This window comes from Cyanistes caeruleus, chromosome 9 (genome assembly GCF_971803275.1).
Source record: "Cyanistes caeruleus chromosome 9, bCyaCae1.hap1.1, whole genome shotgun sequence".
NCBI lineage: Eukaryota > Metazoa > Chordata > Aves > Passeriformes > Paridae > Cyanistes > Cyanistes caeruleus.
This window is the reverse complement of record NC_141709.1, coordinates 4,336,600-4,354,737: the sequence shown is the minus strand read 5'-3', so window position 1 is coordinate 4,354,737 and position 18,138 is coordinate 4,336,600. Positions and strand designations below refer to the sequence as shown.

Here is an 18,138-nt window from a genome sequence, read left to right as displayed (position 1 = left end):
TGCAGTAGCACCCTGCCCGCGAGGATCATCTCCATGGAAGATCCCAGGGCTGTTGCATTCCTTAGCCAAGATGGCCCGGCTCTGAGCTGGGATCTTTAACAGATGCCCACTCTGCTCCCAGAGGGACAGGAAACATGCTGAGGGCACACTGATTGCCACTAGTTGGTCACTCTGGAATCCCTGCCTTATCCACAGAACCAGCCTTCTCTTCACAGGTTCACAGGCAGTGAAATCATCTAATCATCTCAGTGGTCAGTTAATTTTTTATTTTCTTTTTTTAATTTTTTTTGAAAGCAAAGGAAAATTATCCAAATGACAGGGATTTACTCTGTAGCCCACAGTGGTGCTGGGATGGGAACCCATCCATCTCAGCATGTCTCTTTTTCAGAGGCTGAGCCAGCCCAGTGATATGCCTCCATTGTCCTGCCATCCTCATCCTCACCAGCCCCACATTAGCAGGGATTGCCAGGGGAACCTGCCTGGGTGGAGAGTGCTCAGGAGCCAACATGGAATAATGATTCAGTCTCAGCTTCCTGCTCTGGTGGTTCCAAAATCCAGACAGACTCAGGCTTGGACGGGCAGACCAGGGGGAGACAGGGGCTCAGCATTGCAGCGAGCCTTCCTCTGCTGTTGCCCATCTTGCCCCCAGGAAGTGGGCTCCTTGGTGGGCTTTGCAGCTCCTGGTGCATCCCAGCCCTGCAGACAGCAGAGCTATTTGTTTGTGGGTGTCATTCTGTCAAGGGAATGGCTTAGCCCAGGCCAGAGCCTATATACAGAGTCCCTGCCTGGGTGCACTTCTGGAGGGTTTCATTGCTTTGATGATGCATTCATCCCAGCTAGGCCGTCCCTGAGGAGGCAGTGGTGCCGAACCTCTTGATACATTGCTGAGGGTCTTGCTTCTTTGCAGTACCTGGGGAAGAATGTGTGGCAAGATGATAAACAGCCTCTTAATAAAGTCACCACCATTCAAAATTAGCCATCCCATGGGATCCTCTCTTATCAGGCCTTGGTAGACGGAGCTATCAGGAGCCTGGTTCATTCCTGAATGAATACGCACTGTAAGCAGCGCATGCTGGCGTTGGCCCCAGGACAACACTTGCTGGGTCACTTCACCAGTGCCAAGCCCTGAGCTGGGTTGTTTCCATGCCCCAGCTGCCAGTGGATGGGCACTGGGTCAGTCAGTGCAGGCAGGAGAGCTGCAGACCTTTTCTCACCACCTCCAGGCAAGCAATGGGTGTTGGTGTTGTGCTTGGATGTGGTTCATGCCACAAATGTCCTTGGGAGCTGCTTGAACAACTGTGCATGAGCCATCCTTGCTCTTGCCTGGCCTTGTTCGCTCCCTTGTGTCCTCCCTTCCTCTTCACATACCGCCAGCCCAGCCCTCACCTCTCTGTGTGCTCACACCCACCTTCCTCCTTCCCAAGCAGCAGGAGATGCACTGTGCTCACCCCTCCTAACCCTCAAATTTTCCAGCACTGTATTTTTCTATCTCCCCCTGACTAAAGGCACCATTCCCCCACCTTTTTTTCCCATCACCCTCCCACCTTAAGAAGACAAAATACTGCCCAGCCCCAAACCCACACAGCCAGCTCCTGCCATTTATTCTTAAATCCCTTCCCTCCTGCCTTGCTGGTTTGAAAGCCTGTACCCTGGAATGGGCCTCCCAGCTTTCGCTGGCAACCCTGCTTCAGACTGACCGCCACAGATAGTGTTTGGGAGTGAAAAAAAAAAAAAATATATAAAATCATAATAATGAAAAGGAAGCATAAAAAAGCTTCTCATCTCACTGAATCTCCTTGTTGAAGTTTTCCTAATCTCTTATGCCATGTGCTGGTGTGAGGGAGTCTTGGGAACCAAGAGGAAACTTTGGGGGTTTGTTTTCTCACCTGTATGCTCTGAGAAACTCTCCCTAGCAGCGCTGGTCCTGTACCCTCTGGCAGAGGGTGGATGAGATGCTTCTCACACTGCTGCCCAGTTGCTTGGTGCATTCATAGGTGTTTTTTTGGCTTTTGGATGTGGTTTGCTCAGATAAGGCACCTCCACCCCACCTTTCTGCATGTGTCATTGTTTGGGAAAGGAAAAAAATAATAAAAGCGAGAAAAAGCAGAAAAATCTCTTGCCGAGGAGGGACCCTGAGCCCAAGAGAACCTCTCCCCTTTCCTGGGGAGGGCTGAGGGAGGGTGTCCCCTCCTTTCAGGTTCTTTTCCTCCCCTCTGTGTGATGGAGATGGAGGATGGAGGCGAGGTGCGAGCTACAGCAGGAGAAAACAGGGGCAGGGACAGGGCAGGTGCTGTCCCAAAGCCCCGAGGGCGGGAAGGGGGTGCGGAGGGGACCCAACGCCCGGAGGGTTGTGTCTCCGCATCCCCTCCCCGCCAGCATCCTGGGCAGCGCCCGGGAGGGCGGAGGGAAGGGAGGGCGATGCTCCGCTCGGGGTTTATTAGATTGGACATAATCATCTTTAAATAAGGGCAGCCCCCCCCTCCACACCCCTCCTTGAGGTGGGGGGGGGGGGAGCGGAGCGCCTCGGGGCTTTCTAGATAAGGGCGACTAACGCATCCCCCGCTCCCGCAGGCAGAGCCGGGCAGCGCCGAGAGCCGCGCAGGGTCCGCCGTGCCCCGGGAACCCCGGCTGCAGGCAGAAGGGGGGTCCCCGCCGCCGTGCTCTCGCCTTCCTTCTCCTCCTCCTCTTCCTCCTCCTCCTCCTCCCGCAGGAGCAGAAGGGAGGAGAGCGGTGCCGGGGAAAAGTTGGGGGCAGCGGCTGCGGCGGGGGGCGGGGGACTGTGCCCCGGCGCTGCCGCCCGCCGCCCCCCTGAACACCCCATTTCCCCCGCGGCAACTCGCCCCCCACCTCCCAGCCCCCAAACTTCGTTCCCAAGGAGGATGCTGCGCGGCGAAGCCCCCCTGGCCGCGCTGCTGTTGGCGGCGCTCAGCCTGGCCCGCGGGGAGCCCCCGCCGGTCTCGGGGTGCGGGATGGAGGCTCCGAGCCGCCGCGCCGCCCCCGCGCATCACCCGTACGGGCTGTACCCGCAGGGTCCCGCCGCGCACGGGGCGCTCGGAGCCGCATCCCCGCGGGGCCGGAGACCGCGGGGAGCCAGGGGAGAAGAGCCGGAGGGCGAGGCGGACGGCCGGGGCTGGGGCCGCAGCCGGGGGGAGAGGCGGCGGGGCCGGGAGCCGCAGGTGCCGGACCCTCCCCGGGAGCGGCCGCTGCCCGCCCTGTACTTCTCGGGCGGCCGGGAGCAACTGGCGGCGCGGGCGGAGGCGCTGCCCGCAGTCCCGCGGGAGGAGTTCACCCTGGAGCTGTGGGTGAAGGCGGAGGGCGGACAGAACAACCCGGCCATCATCGCAGGTAAACCCCGGCAGGGAGGGATGGGGACACCCCGCGACCCTCCTCAGACGTCCGCACGGGGGACTCCCTGACTTCCCCGCTCTGGCAGGTGACACCCCGCGCCCACACCCGTGTTCTCAGCACCGCGGGCGTGGAATATTCCTCCTTCCCTTGAGACCAAGCCCTAAACCATCCCCTCCCTTCTGTTCCCACCCGCCCCGTCCTCCCAGCCCGCCCCCCTCTTCCCCCCCCCCCCCCCCCCCATCCCCATCTGGTTTTTCCGTCTTCCCTCGCCGGGAGCTGGAAGGTCCCTGTGGTGATACGCACCCCCTGATGCTCCCTTCCCCCCACCCCCCAACCCACCAGTCGCCCCTGCTCGGGGCTCCGGGCACACTGAGGCTCTCCGGGGCTCCGGCGGGTCCCCGGGGCGGTGGCCGCACGGTGGCAGCCGCGCCGCACTCACGGCCCGGCCCCGGCGCGATCCCCCGGGCTGCGGCCCCGAGGGCTCTGCGGAACGGCTCCAGGGCAGGGGGTGGCCCAGGGGCTTGTTCCACCCATAACTGCCCCCTCAACAGCTTGCTGAGAAACAGGCAAGGGATGAACAAGTCCTATAAAGAGCAGCTGAGGGAGCTGGGGGGGGCTCAGCCTGGAGAAAAGGAGGCTCAGGGGGGACCTTGTTGCTCTCCACAACTACCTGGAAGGAGGGTGTAGTGGTTGTCTGTCTCTTCTGAGTAACAAGTGATGGGACAAGAGGACATTATCTCAAATTGTGCCAAGAGATGTTTATATTGGATACTAAGAAAAATTTCTTCTCTGAAAGAGTTGGCATGTGCTGGAACAGGCTGCCCAGGGAAGTGGTGGAATCACCATCCCTGGAAGTGTTAAAAAATGTACACATGTGGTGCTTAGGGACATAGTTTATTTGTGGGCTTGGCAGTGCTGGGTTAACTGTGGACTTGACCTTAAAGGTTTTTTTGCAACCTTAATGATCCTGTGATGGAGAAGCTGAGGAGACAGAGAAGACTGGCACACAGGTACAGAGTGGGGCAGATGTCACCTCCTGCAGTGGTGCTTCACTCAGCTGTGCCAGGATGGGTGTTTGTGTCTGGGTACAAGTTTGGCAGGGCAGTGCAGGGACGCTAGGAAGGGCTGGGAACAGACGGCAGTGCCAGGATGTCTGGGGTCTCCACAGTGGGGGTTCTTGTGTTTCTGTGCTGCCCCAGCCAAGCTGATTGGGGAATCCCTCTCTCTATCCTAATTTTCCCTTGGCTTGTGATTATTCCACTTAACCTCCCTCTGCTTTGCCTGGTCCCTTTCACTGTTTTTTCTCCTTGGTTATAGGGCAATAGCCACACCTGTGCTGTGGAAGAGGTAGGAGGGATGGGCTGGAGTCTCTGGCAGAGGGGAAAAATAGCCATGTACATAGAAACTACCAAACTCCCTAGCATCCCCTTCGCTGTCTGCCTTCCCATCGGCATCCTTGACGCCTCCCTGCTGGCAGGCAGCACCTTGGGATGCATGGAGCACAATTCCCAGTCATTGCATCAGCAGCACAGCTGTTTGCATCTGGAGGCCTGGCCTGCAGGTCCTGAGTTTTGAATTTCACAGTTAGCCAGCAGAGTTTTTTAATTATTATTTTTTATTCTTTATTTTTAAATTTCCTTCTGGAGGGTGGGACAGTTGTTAGTGCTGAAAGCACCACCCGTGAGCACTGGCATTCACTCGAGTAATATCCCCCAGCTTCCCTGCTCCAGGGTTTGAGTCAGCCCCAGGAACCTCCGGCTGTCTGAGTCACTGTTCACTTCCCACTGTCTCCCTCCTGTTGGGACCAAGGGGCCTGGGTGTGGGTGGCCAAAGGGGGCCAGCCCAGTGCTGCTGGCATTTTGTGTGAGCAGGTGACAGAAGCAGCTGCCAGCACTTGGCAGGTGCTGAGTCTGCTTCTGATCTGGTGCTCCTGCTCTGTCAAAAAAGAGGCAACTGAGCATGAGGTCGTCCAAAGGTGTGGAGAAGCTGGAGATGCTCCAAGTGTCCATGTGTGAGGGAAGGCAGAAGGAAAGCAGGGCAGAGCTGAGCTCTCCCAGCATCAGTGCCTGGGATGCAAGGGCAGGCTAAGCAGCTCTGATCATGGGAAGCAAGCTGTCCTGACAGCTGGTGTGGCTGCTGCTTGGATTGAAGGCTCAGGAGTTGCTTTTTTTTTTCCCCTTAGATGCCACATTTTGCCTCAGGGCCACCCTGGATGGGGTTGTTCATCCTCTTAGTCACTCCTTCATGGGGGGATTTCTGCTGGGGTATAACCTATCACAGCTGCTGTTAGGGAAAGAAACTGGTCCCTCTTCCTTGTCCTACTCATTTTGGGCAGCAGGTGTGAGTCCTTTCATGTGATGCTGTTTCCTTTTCCACCTTTTTTGTCTCCCCTCCACCTATGCCTGCTCTGCTTCTGGTGAACCCCAAGGGATTTCCCCTTGTGCAAGTCTGAGTTTTGCATTTGCTCAAGATTGTAGGTGATTTTGTTGGGTCAGATCCTTCACCAGAGACCATCCCAAACATCTGATGTGTCTAATCCAGATGCCCTCCTTGGGGTCCTGAGCTGGTTCCCACTGCATACCCTGAGGGCTGGCTGTGACTAGAGGCTCCTGGCCTTTGTCAGACCCTCTGGAGTTTTAGCAGCCGATTTCCCCCAGCATCTGGGTCTCAAAGCATGACTGAAAGCTATTCCTTGTGCTGCAAAACTCCTGGGCCTAGTGGGAGAGGCTGCTTGCAGTGTGGTCCTTACAAAGGGACACACTTGATCTTCGTGGGCATTTCTCCATGACCTCCCCTGGCAGGTACCTTCCTCTCTGAATTTTTTTGCAGTGTTACCAACAACTCTTGTTTCAACCCCCAGAGGCATTCCCCTAAGGCACAGGTGAACAACATAAATCAGGCTAGAGCTCCCCCTTCCCACCTGAGGCATCAGAGGCAGAGTTGTACTTGGAGTTGCTGAGGAGATACCTCACACTTTTCTACAAACAGCCTTCCCTTCTGGTGGGTTGCCTCAGGACAAAATACCAAGCTCCTTGGGGAACTCTGGGGTCTTGAAACTGCTCCCCTGATGATTTCTCATGAAGGCCCTTGAGACCCAGGACCTGCTGCTAGACCTTTTTTGTTACACTGTTCTGCAGCAGCTGCTGGCTGTGGGACATGCGGCTCTGCCTGCAGAACCTTCACTGCTGCTGACGTGGAGATGGCCATGTCTAGGATGTACCAGCTGCTGATTTACTGATTTTCCTCCCTGTTGTAGAGCTGGCCTCGGCCTTACTTATATCCCTTTGAGGACTTTGATGAAGTCCTTGTACCCTGGTTCTAGGCTCACTTAAATTTCTTTTGGCCAGTGTTGAACTCATCAGACACTGCCAGTCATGGCTTGGCTCCAGAATGGGTTTGTGAGGATGATATCTGACACTCACCCCAGGGGCTGTTCCACCCCTGATGCTGTTTTTCCCATTTTTATCTTGGGATTTAATCAAATTTGGGGCACTCTGAATCATTTCAAGCTGAACTGCATGAGTTTTCTCAAGAGAGAATGTACCAAGCCCTGTTTCCTCAGCCCCGGTAAGGACCAAAAGATAGCCTTCGAGTGCGCAGGTCTCAGCACGTTTCAGCCAGCACCCAGCCCAAAAATACTCTCCAGCTTTGCCTTCTCACTTCTGCAAGGCTCCTTTGCTCACCTCCTGCTTTTTGGCTTCTCCCTGTCTCAGCTTCCCCTGGTCTTTCTGCTTCCCTTTCACAGTCCACCAGAAAACAAGAGCTGGCCAAAGCTCATCCGCCCACGGAGGCTTTGTGCGTGGCTGCCTTTGTAGTGAGCAGTGACAGGGATCCATGCCCAGGGTGGTTACGACCGTGGGATGGTTTAGAGGCCACCACCCGTCTCGCCCTTGGTGAAAGTGATGGATGGAGGGAGGGATGCTGTTTCCTGGGGTGCAGCAGGGCTTGATGTGACCTTTGCCAGCCGTGTTTATAATGGGGGAAAACGTGGGGTCATGGCAACCCTGCTTCAGACACATCCCCTTGGATGAGAGCCAGGAGATTCTGCTCCTTCTGGAGCTCCTTCTGTTCTACACCTCTGCTTCTCTCTACTGCCTCTCTGCAATTCTGGCAGCAGGTGGGGTATCCCCAGCGACAGGCAAGGCAGTGGCACAGGCAGGAGTGCTTTGTTTTGGACCACGAGGCCCTGATGCCATGCAGATGGGCAGGCAGTGTATGCAACAGGAATGGCACAGTGAGGGGCAGGAGAATCCATGCAGCGGGAAAAACAGGATGGAGAATAACAAATACAGCAGCAGGAACATGAAGAGAGTCTCTGGGCATGCCAGCATTGGGACACTGTTTGTTTGGGGTGATGAATGGGAGAACAGGGTGCCTCCAGAAGACACCACTGGTTGCTCAAAGAGTGACTCCAAGCTCGTTCACCTCGGCCTGAACGTCCTGGCTGTGGTGATTTAGGAGCCCAGAGGCATTTATTTCAAACATCAGGTCCCTTTATCCTTGCCAGCGTTTAAGTGCCTTATGGCCATTGATTCCCAAGGGCATTCCGTGCCTGCAAGCCCCTGGTTCTTTGCCGTGGGCACTGAGCAATCTGGGGGAAAGTCAGCACAGCTCCAGGTCTTGCCCAGACTAAAACAGGTGTGCAACATGCTTGGGGGCAGAGGGAGAGGCTATTCCTGGGAATGGATTCATGTTCAGGTGACCTTAGGGGATGAGGAGTGCACTTGGCAGGCTGGAGGCAGCACAGCCTTCCCCAACCCTCTCCCGCCAGCACTGGATGCATGACTGGGAGGGAAACTGGAGCATAAACGAGAGCTGTAAATCTGCCTGGAAGCTGTTGGGGAAGCAGTCCCTGGAGGAGCCTGTATTGCTTTGGGTTGCTGTGCTCTAATTCTTAAAAGCTTTGGCTCACAGATAAAAAGCTTAGCCTCTAATCCCATCCCGCCAGAGCACTCCTACAGAGAGCAACTCAGAAACACCTCACTCTTCAGCCTCTCCTCCCATCCATGCTCTTCCTCCCTTCTCCATCCTGCCTCTCTGGCTCTGCCATTCTTCCTGGCTACTCCACCCACTCATCCAAATTATTCTGAATGGGGGCTGGGGTGTCTCCCCTGGTGGAGCACCCACTGCCCAGCCTCTGACCACCTTAATTTACCTGCTGCCGAGGACCCAGCCTGGGCTCCAGGGAGGAATGGTGATGCTCTCTGGTCCTTACCGGCTCTCCTATCTCTTTCCATCCCTGTCCCCGACCTGCTGCAGGTGTCTTCAACAACTGCTCGCACTCGGCCAGCGACAAGGGCTGGGCGCTGGGTATCCGCGCCCTGCAGCTCAGAGGCAAGAAGGACGCGCGCTTCTTCTTCTCCCTCCGCACGGACCGGGCAGCCACTGCCACCGAGGTGACCTCCCACCACCGCTACCGCCCTGAGGCATGGACACACCTGGCTGCCAGCTACGATGGGCGGTGGATGTCCCTCTACGTCGATGGGGTGCGGGTCGGCCGCTCCGGCGGGCAGGAGGGACCCCTGCACAGTGCCTTCATGTCCTCCTGCCGCACGCTGCTGCTGGGGGGCGACGCCTGGGGGACCACCCACACTTTCCGGGGACACCTGGCTGGGCTGGCCCTGTGGCGTGGTGCCCTGTCCCAGTCCCACCTCCAGCGTTCCTTTCTAGAGGAGGTGGCTGAGGAGACGGAAGGGCTGGCTCTGGCCGCTGGCTTTGCCACCCCGGAGGAATGCTGGACGCCTTTTCGGGAGGGTGCCTTCCCCCAGCAGTGGGTGCTGCTGTCGCCGCCGTCGCCCATCCTGCGGCCGCTGGGCCCCCCTGCCTGTGGGCAGACTGCCTGCGATAACGTGGAGCTGGTCTCCCACTACAACCAGCACTGGCCGCTGCGGAGCTGGAAGGTGCTGCGCTACCGCGTGGTGAACCTGGCGGAGGATGATGGAGGGCGGCCCACGGTCAGCTGGGAGCAGATTTGGCGGCAACACCGGGCTCTGAGCGAAGCTTTCCGGCCCTACAACATCTCCTGGCAGCTGAGCTTGCTGGAGGTACGCAACTCCTCTCTCCGCCGCCGCGCTGTCCTCCTGGGCTGCGAGCCCAGCAAGGTGGGCAACGAGCGCTGTGACCCCGAGTGCGAGCATCCCCTGACCGGCTACGATGGCGGGGACTGCCGGAGGCCCGGCCGCTGCTTCTCCTGGAAGCGCCGCGACGGCGTCTGTCACATGGAGTGCAACAACATGCTGGATGACTTCGATGACGGCGACTGCTGCGACCCTCGGGCCACCGATGTGGCCAGGACCTGCTTCGACCCCGACTCGCCCCAGCGGTAGGTGTGGGGCATGTGGGGGTAGTATGTGAAGGGATGGGATGCACCCTCTCCCCAGCACCTGCTCTGCGCCTGGGCATTGCTCTGCGCCTGGGCATTGCTTCTGACCGCTGGCTTTCCAGTGTGGGAAGACAGAGGGGCATTTTCCCATGGGATGGGTGTGTGTGTTTGCAATCAAAAGAAGTAAATCCTGCGGTGTGACACGGCACCCCTCTGTGATACCCTGGCAGCGAGTGTTTTTCTCTCCCCAGGGACACTCCTCCCAGGGGGATTCCCAGTGCAGAGCTGACAGCTTCTGGTTACATGCCAGTGGGAATGTGGGCATCCCTGGCGTGGGCAGAGCAGCCTATGCACAGGATATTGCTTACCCTGATCCCCCCATGGCATGTAGTTGGGGAATTGCTGCCCTTTCCCACCTTCCCTGGATGTGCCTAAAGTCTAGTTTCTTAATTTGTGTTCAAAATGCCTTTTCTTGAGTGCTAGAGTGGGGAGAAGAAGGCACCCCAGAAGTGCTAGATGTGAGGTGCAGGATTTGGAAAGGTGTGGGTGGGTGTGCATAAGCCTTCCTGAATCTTGTCCCAGGGAGTGATGGCCACAAGGAGATTCCCTTGGTTGGAGGAGGAGTTGTGCCTTTACTGTGTACTGCAGGTGAAAATCCACATGGACTAAAACCCATGCAGCATCAAAATGCTATGATAGGGGACCCTTGCTCTCTCCAGGGGTCTTTGGAGTCAGCAGCAAGGGGGGAGTTGGGGAGGACAACCCATTCACATGATGGGGGACCCTGGGTTGTTTGGAACAGTGTCCTTGGTGCAGTCGGTGCCTTGCACCCACCTGCCCTCCTTGCTGGAGCTTCTGAAGTGCCGACAGCCCTGTTGATGGCTTCCAGCACTCAGGGCTCTGCTAAATATACTTTCTGGATGAAGATGGGAAAAGGGGGAAAAAAAATAATGTTTTTTCCTTTTTTTATTTTATTTAAAGCCATTTTTGTCTCAGTGTCAGAGAAAGCTCATTCCTGCTGTTGGCTCCTGTTGACAGGCAGAGGTGTCCCCTGGAGCGTGAGCAGTGCAGCACAGATGGCAGCATCTGTTGAGAAAAGTTGCAAGGGAGGGTTTTAGGGACACATCTCTCCTTTGATCTTCTTTCTCATTCACTTTTCTTTCCCTGGGCTGTGGGAGCAGATAGGCTGTAGTCATAAATCCCTTTTTCCCAGGTCTGCCTCTTTTCTTTGCTCCTTCCCAGGCAGGACATGGAGGGAGGAGGGAAGCAGGCGTCTCTGGGCAGTGGTGATACAGAGGAGCAGCACTTTTTTCCTTCCTTCCTCTTTCTCATCTATCCTTAAGTTGCCTGAGAAAACACAGGGGGAGGATGAGGCACCTTTCTTCCAATGCATCCCAGCAATACAGAGAGGCATCACACCGTGTGCCTGCCCAAGCAACCCTCCCCAGATGTTTTCCCACCTCTGGAAGTGTCTTTGGTGACAGCCACCATTGCCACCCTGTGGCCACCTGTCCCCTTGTTTCCCATGCTGTGAGCCAGCATGGCAGTGCTTTCTGATCATGGAGCAGATGAAAAGCCTGCACAACAACTCTCAACTTGTGGTGGCTACCAGCACCCAACACCACTTGGCCTTGGCTTTGCAGGGCAAAAGCTCTGTCCTTGCCTCTGTATGCAGTTAGAGAAATGTTTTCATCCTGAGACAAGAAGGGCTCCACCTTAAATTGAAAAAGGCCAAATTTTTGCTGGTATGAATCAGGGCTTCCATTTGTCAGGATTTTCCCCTGAAAGTTGGGAAACAAAACAAAACAAAACAAAAAAACACCCCTTGCTTCTGTGGGAAAGGAATGGGAAAATGGGAACACTAGGGAAATAACAAATCTTTTGCAATTTTCTTTCCGCAGACCTCATTGGTCTGCGTAGACAACAAGAATGATTGATTTTAGGCTAGGACAGAAAAATGAAATCCAGTGTGCCTGGCATTTGGGAAATGAGGGGACATGGGTTGAATCCTGCTGCCACTGAGGTCTTCTGAGCTTCTTTTGGCTGTCTTCTTCACAGATCACAGAAAAAAGGAGTTATTGAATGGTTTGGGTGGGAAGGACCTTTAAGTGCATCCAGTTCCACCCCTCCTGCCATGGGCAGGGACACCTTCACTGGACCAGATTGCTCAAAGCCCCATCCAGTCAGGTGGTGCTGGTGGACATCCACCCTCCCTGTGCTCATCTCTACTGAGGATGGTTTCTGGGGAAGAATATATATGTTTGTGGGAAAACTGCTGGGAAACTAGTAGTGTGTGTTTGAGAAAAATCGAGGTGAGCTTGTGCTTGCTGAAGAGCATGGCCAGGTTTGTGGTGTTCCCCCAAAATTGGTGGGTGAACCCAAAGACACAGAAGCAGGGGACCTCAGCCTGAGGGGTATTGTTCAGGCAGAGCTCCTGCTGAGTGCTGCTGCATTTGCTGCAAGGTATTATACTAAAATGAGCAGGGCGACTGGCAAACTTACAGAAGGATTTTTGGGGTGGTAGCCAAAACGGGAGAAATAATGTGAAATAAAATTTAACAAACTGCAGAAAGGTGACACAATAGGAGCCAGGTGCTTTGGTGTGAACAACAGCTCCAGGTCTGCAACTGAAGGGGAGCAAGCTGGCTGCTGCTCACCCAGACTTCTCTGCTTCCTCATACCTGTGCCAAAGCCTGGGAGGGAGCTGTGGCTTCGGGACAATCAGGAGAGAGGGAACCCCCACTGCAGGTGATCTCTGCATCTGCTTTCAGGTCAATATGGCAGGACCAAAAAAATCTTAGGATCTTTTTTTCATGGATTAAATCATCTCCATTTCATGGCTTTCACCAAGAGTGGTTTGGATGTAAACCTTTCTTACTATGGCCAAATAGAATTGAATTGAGAAAAGGGCGAGATGCTGGGCAATTTCTTAGCAGCATTGTAGACAGATTCAATATATTTTGGTGAAGGGTCTCAACACCATGTCTCGTCCTTCACAACTGTAAGCACTCAAGCAAAAGCTTTTTCCATCTTAACACATTCCTGATTTAAAATTCCCTTTTGGGCTGCAGCTTAGAGAGAGGTAAATTAGAGGAAAGAGCTGAGGAATAGTGGTGGCTTCAGTGCTTCTTAGCGGGTGAACATCTCATTTTACTTCCAGGGCTACAGCTGGTGCCAGCTTATAGCCTCACCCAGAGGAGAGAAATGAAATTTTGAAGGAAGGATTATTAATTTTTTTTTTTTTTACAAGGGTATGTAGTGACAGGACAAGGGGGAATACTGAAGGAGGTCAGGTTTAGATTTGATATTAGGAGGAAATTCTTCCCTGTGAGGCTGAGGAGGCTCTGGCACAAGTTATCCAGAGAAGCTGTGGCGGCCCCATCCCTGGAAGTGTAGGCCAGGTTGGACAGGGCTTAGAGCAACCTGGGATAGTGGAAGGTTGGCAGGGGTGGCACTGGATGGTCCCTGCCTACACAAACCATTCCATGGTTCTATGAAACCCACCAGTGGGACTGTGCATTTGTGGCTGGAGGGAGACTTGAGCAAGAACTCATGTGGAGAGTTGTGTGTAGACATCCCTGCAAGGCACCCCAACAGGAGACGTGAGAAGCAAGTCACAGACTTCTCATTCACTCTTGGTCCACCTTATGTGGAACAAGGGGACAGGCAACATCAGGAGAGTTACTGACTATCATCCTTCACCCAGTTTTATCCTGACTGCAAGCATCTTCCAGGAGTTTCTGGCAGTCCAATGTCGGGGTCTGGAGTAAAATTTGCCTTGATTTTCTGCAGACTCCCATCTTCTTGCAGAGCTCGAGTGCTGCTGTAATTGGTGCTCTTGGAAGGAAAGCAGCAACAGCTCATTAGCATCAATTAACACTCAGCGAGGGTCCCCCTCGGGCACTTAGTCAATGAGAATCTGGTGTGTGACACAGTTAATGTGAAAAGAAAAACCGGAGGGGAGTCTGGAGAGCAAAGTGGGTAAGGGCAGAGCTGCTGGGCCTTTCATCTTGCTGCCCAAAGTAATGGCAGAAATAACCGAAGTGACAAAAGGAAGTGAAAAATGATGAGGTGTCTCCAGGCTAGGTGGCCTCCGCTGGGATGACCAAAGTTGTGATGTTAAAATGCACCTGATTAACAGGACACTTGATGGGCTTTAACGCGGGCTTAACTGGCCTCCCTCCTAAGGGACTGATGCTTAATTGGGTTAAGGCTGCTTGGGAGCCTCCTGTAGTTTAAGCCTTGTCTTCAAAAGCTGGTCCAGATTAACCTCATTAAAAGTCTCTGGTGGACATCCACGAGGAAGAAGGAATCACTCTGAGCTATCCTCAGGCACCTGAGCAGCCCCTTGTCAGGAGATGTCCAGCTGAATGTGGTTGGACCTGAGAGCATAAAGGGTGTCAAATCGAGAGCAGGTGAGGAAATGAGGTGTCTTGGGGCCAGAGCTGACCTGCCTAGGCCTTAATCCCAACCAGATAGTAAAACAGCATTCAAATTAGCTGCTCCCTTCCCCTTCTCCCCTTGCTACAGGAAACATTAGTAGGTCTTTCTCACTGTGAAAGAGGGCAGGTAAGTGCAAAGTTATTGCAAAAGTAAAAGCCTTGTGTACAACCTTAGGCCACAGGTGCTGTTGCAGAGAACAGATTCAACTGGAGATGATAGGTATCTGCTGCTTGTGGTGGCTGGTTGCTTGAAGGGTGGATGGGAGAAGGTGTTTTCAGTGATTTTCGCTGCCTGTGTAGTGGCAGAGACTATGTTGGTCCCATGAGGAATGCATGGCTAAGAGGTTCTCTGCTCAAAACCTGAGCTCTGGCTGCTTTTGAGCTCCCTCCGGCACCTCTTGGAGTCCTACTGGCATGTGCCCAAAGATTGCCCTGGTGTATCCAAAGAGCCTCAAGTGCTGGGCTTGGGGCTTTAAAGTGGTGAGAAGGGGTGTGCTTTGGAGACACTAAAAGTGGCAGTGATTGGTTCACTGGCTTCTGAGCTGTCTGCTTCTAGTCTCTAGCTCACCTACTGGGACTGTGGGGGTGCAGCAGTAAACAGGACCTTTTGCTGGAGCCTGATGGTTTCTTGGTGGATGCTTTAAAGTTTCATGAGTGCTTGGATTTGAGATCATTGGAAATCTTCTCTTTTCCTTGTAGGAAAATCCCTTCCCTCTGAGCTTTCCTATGGCTTAACAGTTTTTAAATTTAGCAAAAATAGGAGGGAATGTTTTTAGTAGAGCCTATTTTATCAGGTGGGCAGGGTGTCTCCCAAGTTGCTTGCTTGTGATGGGATTTGGAGGCTTCCAGCCATATGAAGGTGCCTCAACCCACCCACCGCCCTAGCATGGGGATGAAGACCCCAGATTTGCTTTTGACCTTCTCAAAGTGCTGGATAGTATGGGGATAGACATTCTCTGATTGGAGAGTATTTGGTATTTTACCACTGCTTAGTTACAGAAGCCCAGCAGTGGGATTTTTCTCCCAAGAGGGAGGACGTGGGATGGTGAGAGCCTGCACGGCTGTGGCAGAGGAGGTGGTGGTGGAGGCTCCAGCATGGAGTGTCCCTCTAAGGCACATGTGGCACACCAGGGTCTGACTCAGCCCATCCAGTGTGGGGGACAGTGAGCCAGCCAACAACACACCCATCCTTCCCTGGAGAGAAGAGACTATTTGGGATACAATTTGCCACTCTCCTTAGGGGAGAAACCTTAGCTGGCCATTCTCTAGGTGTGGTGAGGCAAAAAGCCACCTGTCCAGCATCCTTTTCCATTCATGGTAATTCTTATTCATGGTGTTTCTTATTGGTTGTTCCCTTTAACACACGCTGACCTGCAGGGTATAAAAGGTTAGTTCCCTGTAAGCCTAGCAGCATTTGTGCAGAGATTTCTTGGGGCAGAGAGCTGAATTAAAAGCTTCCAAAGAGATCAGATATGAAGCTCCCTCTCTCTTACTCCTGGATTGCTCTGATGAACTGATTTTCACTCACAACAGCCTTGCTAAAGGCTAGAGCAGAAATCCCAATAGCAGCTAGGAGAGGTTCAGAGCCTCAGCATCCCAACACCACCCACCTGACTATAATCCAACAGCTGGAGGGCAGTGGGACTGCAGAAATTGCTTCTCTCCAGAGGGAAATAACCAAACATGAAGGTGCTGCTGTCCAAGGGCTTGTGCAGGCTCTTGGGAGCACCTTCCCAAAGGCAGAGGGCTCCATGTGATGCTTCCTTCTGGTGAGGCCAGAGCTCTGTTGAGTTACCCTGTGGGGCTGGAAGAGCAGCACGAGAGTATAGAGGAGCTCCAAGGGGTGGTTCCCAGTCCCATCCTGTTGATGTGCACAAATCTTCCCTGCTTTTTTTCAGGTGCTAAATTGGGAAATAAAATCACAGTAATGCACTTCTTTTCTTGCCAAGGTAGAAAGCTCAGGGGTTAATTTCCAACAAGCCTCTGCGGGAGGATGAGTCTCACTCATCCATCAGCCTTCCTGTGGGCATGGAGCTGCCAGGCAGCGAGTTCCTGGAGGAACCTGCTCGGTTTCCCTCAGGGGTGACCACATCTCTGTGGGAGAGGGAGAACATGATCTGCGTGTGAGCGAGGGCACAGGACCCCTGCCCAGGGGCTGTAGGCAGCCCGGGTGCTTTTGGGGAAAACAGCTGTCCCAGATGTGAGCTATTGTTCTTGAAAACACCACCGACGCAGGGGCTCACTTGAGGGGGGCCGATTGTGTTGGGATGGCAATTGTGAAGGAACAGCGTGTGTCCGATGGCTGGGAGGGGTCACTCTTTGTTAGGTCTCCCCAGGGCTCCTCCTCATTCTACTGTACCCTTGTCTGTGGGTGGAGGACACCAGCCGAGCCCCTGGCCAGGCCTGTGAGACCCCAGGAACCGAGGTGGCAGGAGCTTGGCAGCCATCTGGAGGGACACCCTGTTGGCTGGCGCTGACGGGGTCTCTGGGATGATTTAATCTGTGTTGAGTTGGCAGCCTGAGCTACAGCCAGGGGAGTCCTGAAGTGAACATACTGCTTTTAGTTTTCCTTGGCCCAGCCACCACTGTTATTTAGGAAATCAAATTGCCCTTTTCCAGAGGGCAGTGGGGTGAGAGGGAACGAGTCCAGCATCACCCAAACCCACTGAGATGGTGTGAAGCAGAGGACTTGCTTTGGAGGCTTTAAGAAGGATGAGGATGCTGAATGTTTGTGACTGTTGCTTCACGAGGGCTGTGCTGGGGATGAGAGGAAACCTTGGTTTTATTATTTTTTTTTCCTGTTAATGTATGATTGTTACACTACAGAATTTCCCTAATAAATTATCTCATGTCCTTTTAAAATCTGTGAGGAAGGCATTTTTAGAATACTGGCTTGTGTACTTTGTGCTCTGGCTAGGACACCCGGTTGCCTGGATCTAAAAATAAGTTGGAGGCTTGGGACTTGGTTTTGCCCTAAAAAAACAATAAAAATATATGCATATAAAAAGCGAGTTGGAGATGTTTGGCTTGAACAGAGTTCTTTTCTTTTCCTCTGAATCAATCCTTTTCCTCACCAATATCATAGTTGCAAGTCTTTGCCCTTCAGTGAGAAGTTCAGGGTGAATATAGCAAAGTTTTGGATCTTGTGGGAAGGCTAGACTTTGCCATCATGGTGAAGAGTGCACAAGGAGGGGCTTATTGACCACAGGGCTGTGTGGTTCCTCTTGAGCAGTCAGCTTAATGCCCTGGGAGCATCATCCTTGCTCAGCAATTGATTTGCTGCTGTCAGGCCTGTTAAAGCATCCTGCCAGTGCCCAGGAATCTGAACTGAAGTGGCAGGCCGGGGGTGGGAAGGGTGGCATCCTGGTCTTCTGCCACCCTTTTATTGCCTATGCTGCCCTGGGGATGCCTGCTGCAGCTGGCTGCAGGCTTGTCAGGCACCAGCAGAAATCCTTCCTGAGCCTTGCGGTGCCTTTTCTGCTGCCCTGTTTTTCAGGGAGACTGGATGAAGAAGAGAATGATTTTTTTTTTTTTTTTATTTTATTTTTTTTGTCACTTTGGCTGTTTTTGGAGATTGTCTCAAGCTCGGGGTTTTGCCTTTTGCATCCATGCAGAAACCAGTTTGTGGTCTGGACCCTCTTTGTCAGCCTGGCCTTCTGTCAGGAGGTGACCAAGCTGTCTCCTGATACACATCAGCCAAGTTTCTCTCCAGCCTGGGCTGGTTTTAGCACAGATCTCCACACACTCCCTCTGCTGCAGGTGGTGTGCACCAGTCCCAGCTCTTTGGCTTAGGCAGCGTATGGCAGATCCTCACTGCCACATCTGTCACCTTCACCATCTTACCCAGTCTACTGCTCTCCCTCTTTCCCAGTGGTTGAGGTCTGTCCTGTGGAGCAGGGTTCTGGGAAAGGTGAGGAGACACTTGGGAAGAGCTGGACACTTGCTTTCCCTTGAACAGTAGTGAGATGTGTGTGCCTCACTTCTGTGAGCTCCTGTGAAAACCTTGCACAGCAGAGGTCACATCTT

General features: G+C 53.8%; 1 protein-coding gene across 5 annotated transcripts in view; it reads left to right on the top strand.

Moving 5' to 3' along the window:
• The first annotated feature begins 2,879 nt into the window (after positions 1-2,879).
• The window catches only part of PAPPA2 (pappalysin 2), an 88,009-nt gene continuing 72,750 nt past the window's right edge, over positions 2,880-18,138 (top strand). For 2 of the 5 annotated variants that reach the window (XM_086842575.1, XM_086842574.1), the window contains exons 1-2: positions 2,880-3,345; positions 8,608-9,670. In XM_086842575.1, coding sequence (XP_086698701.1) covers positions 2,880-3,345; positions 8,608-9,670 — 1,529 coding nt within the window. Of the gene's footprint in view, positions 3,346-4,317; positions 9,671-18,138 lie in introns of those variants that run through there. The other 3 variants (XM_086842576.1, XM_086842578.1, XM_086842577.1) reach the window with 2 other exon arrangements.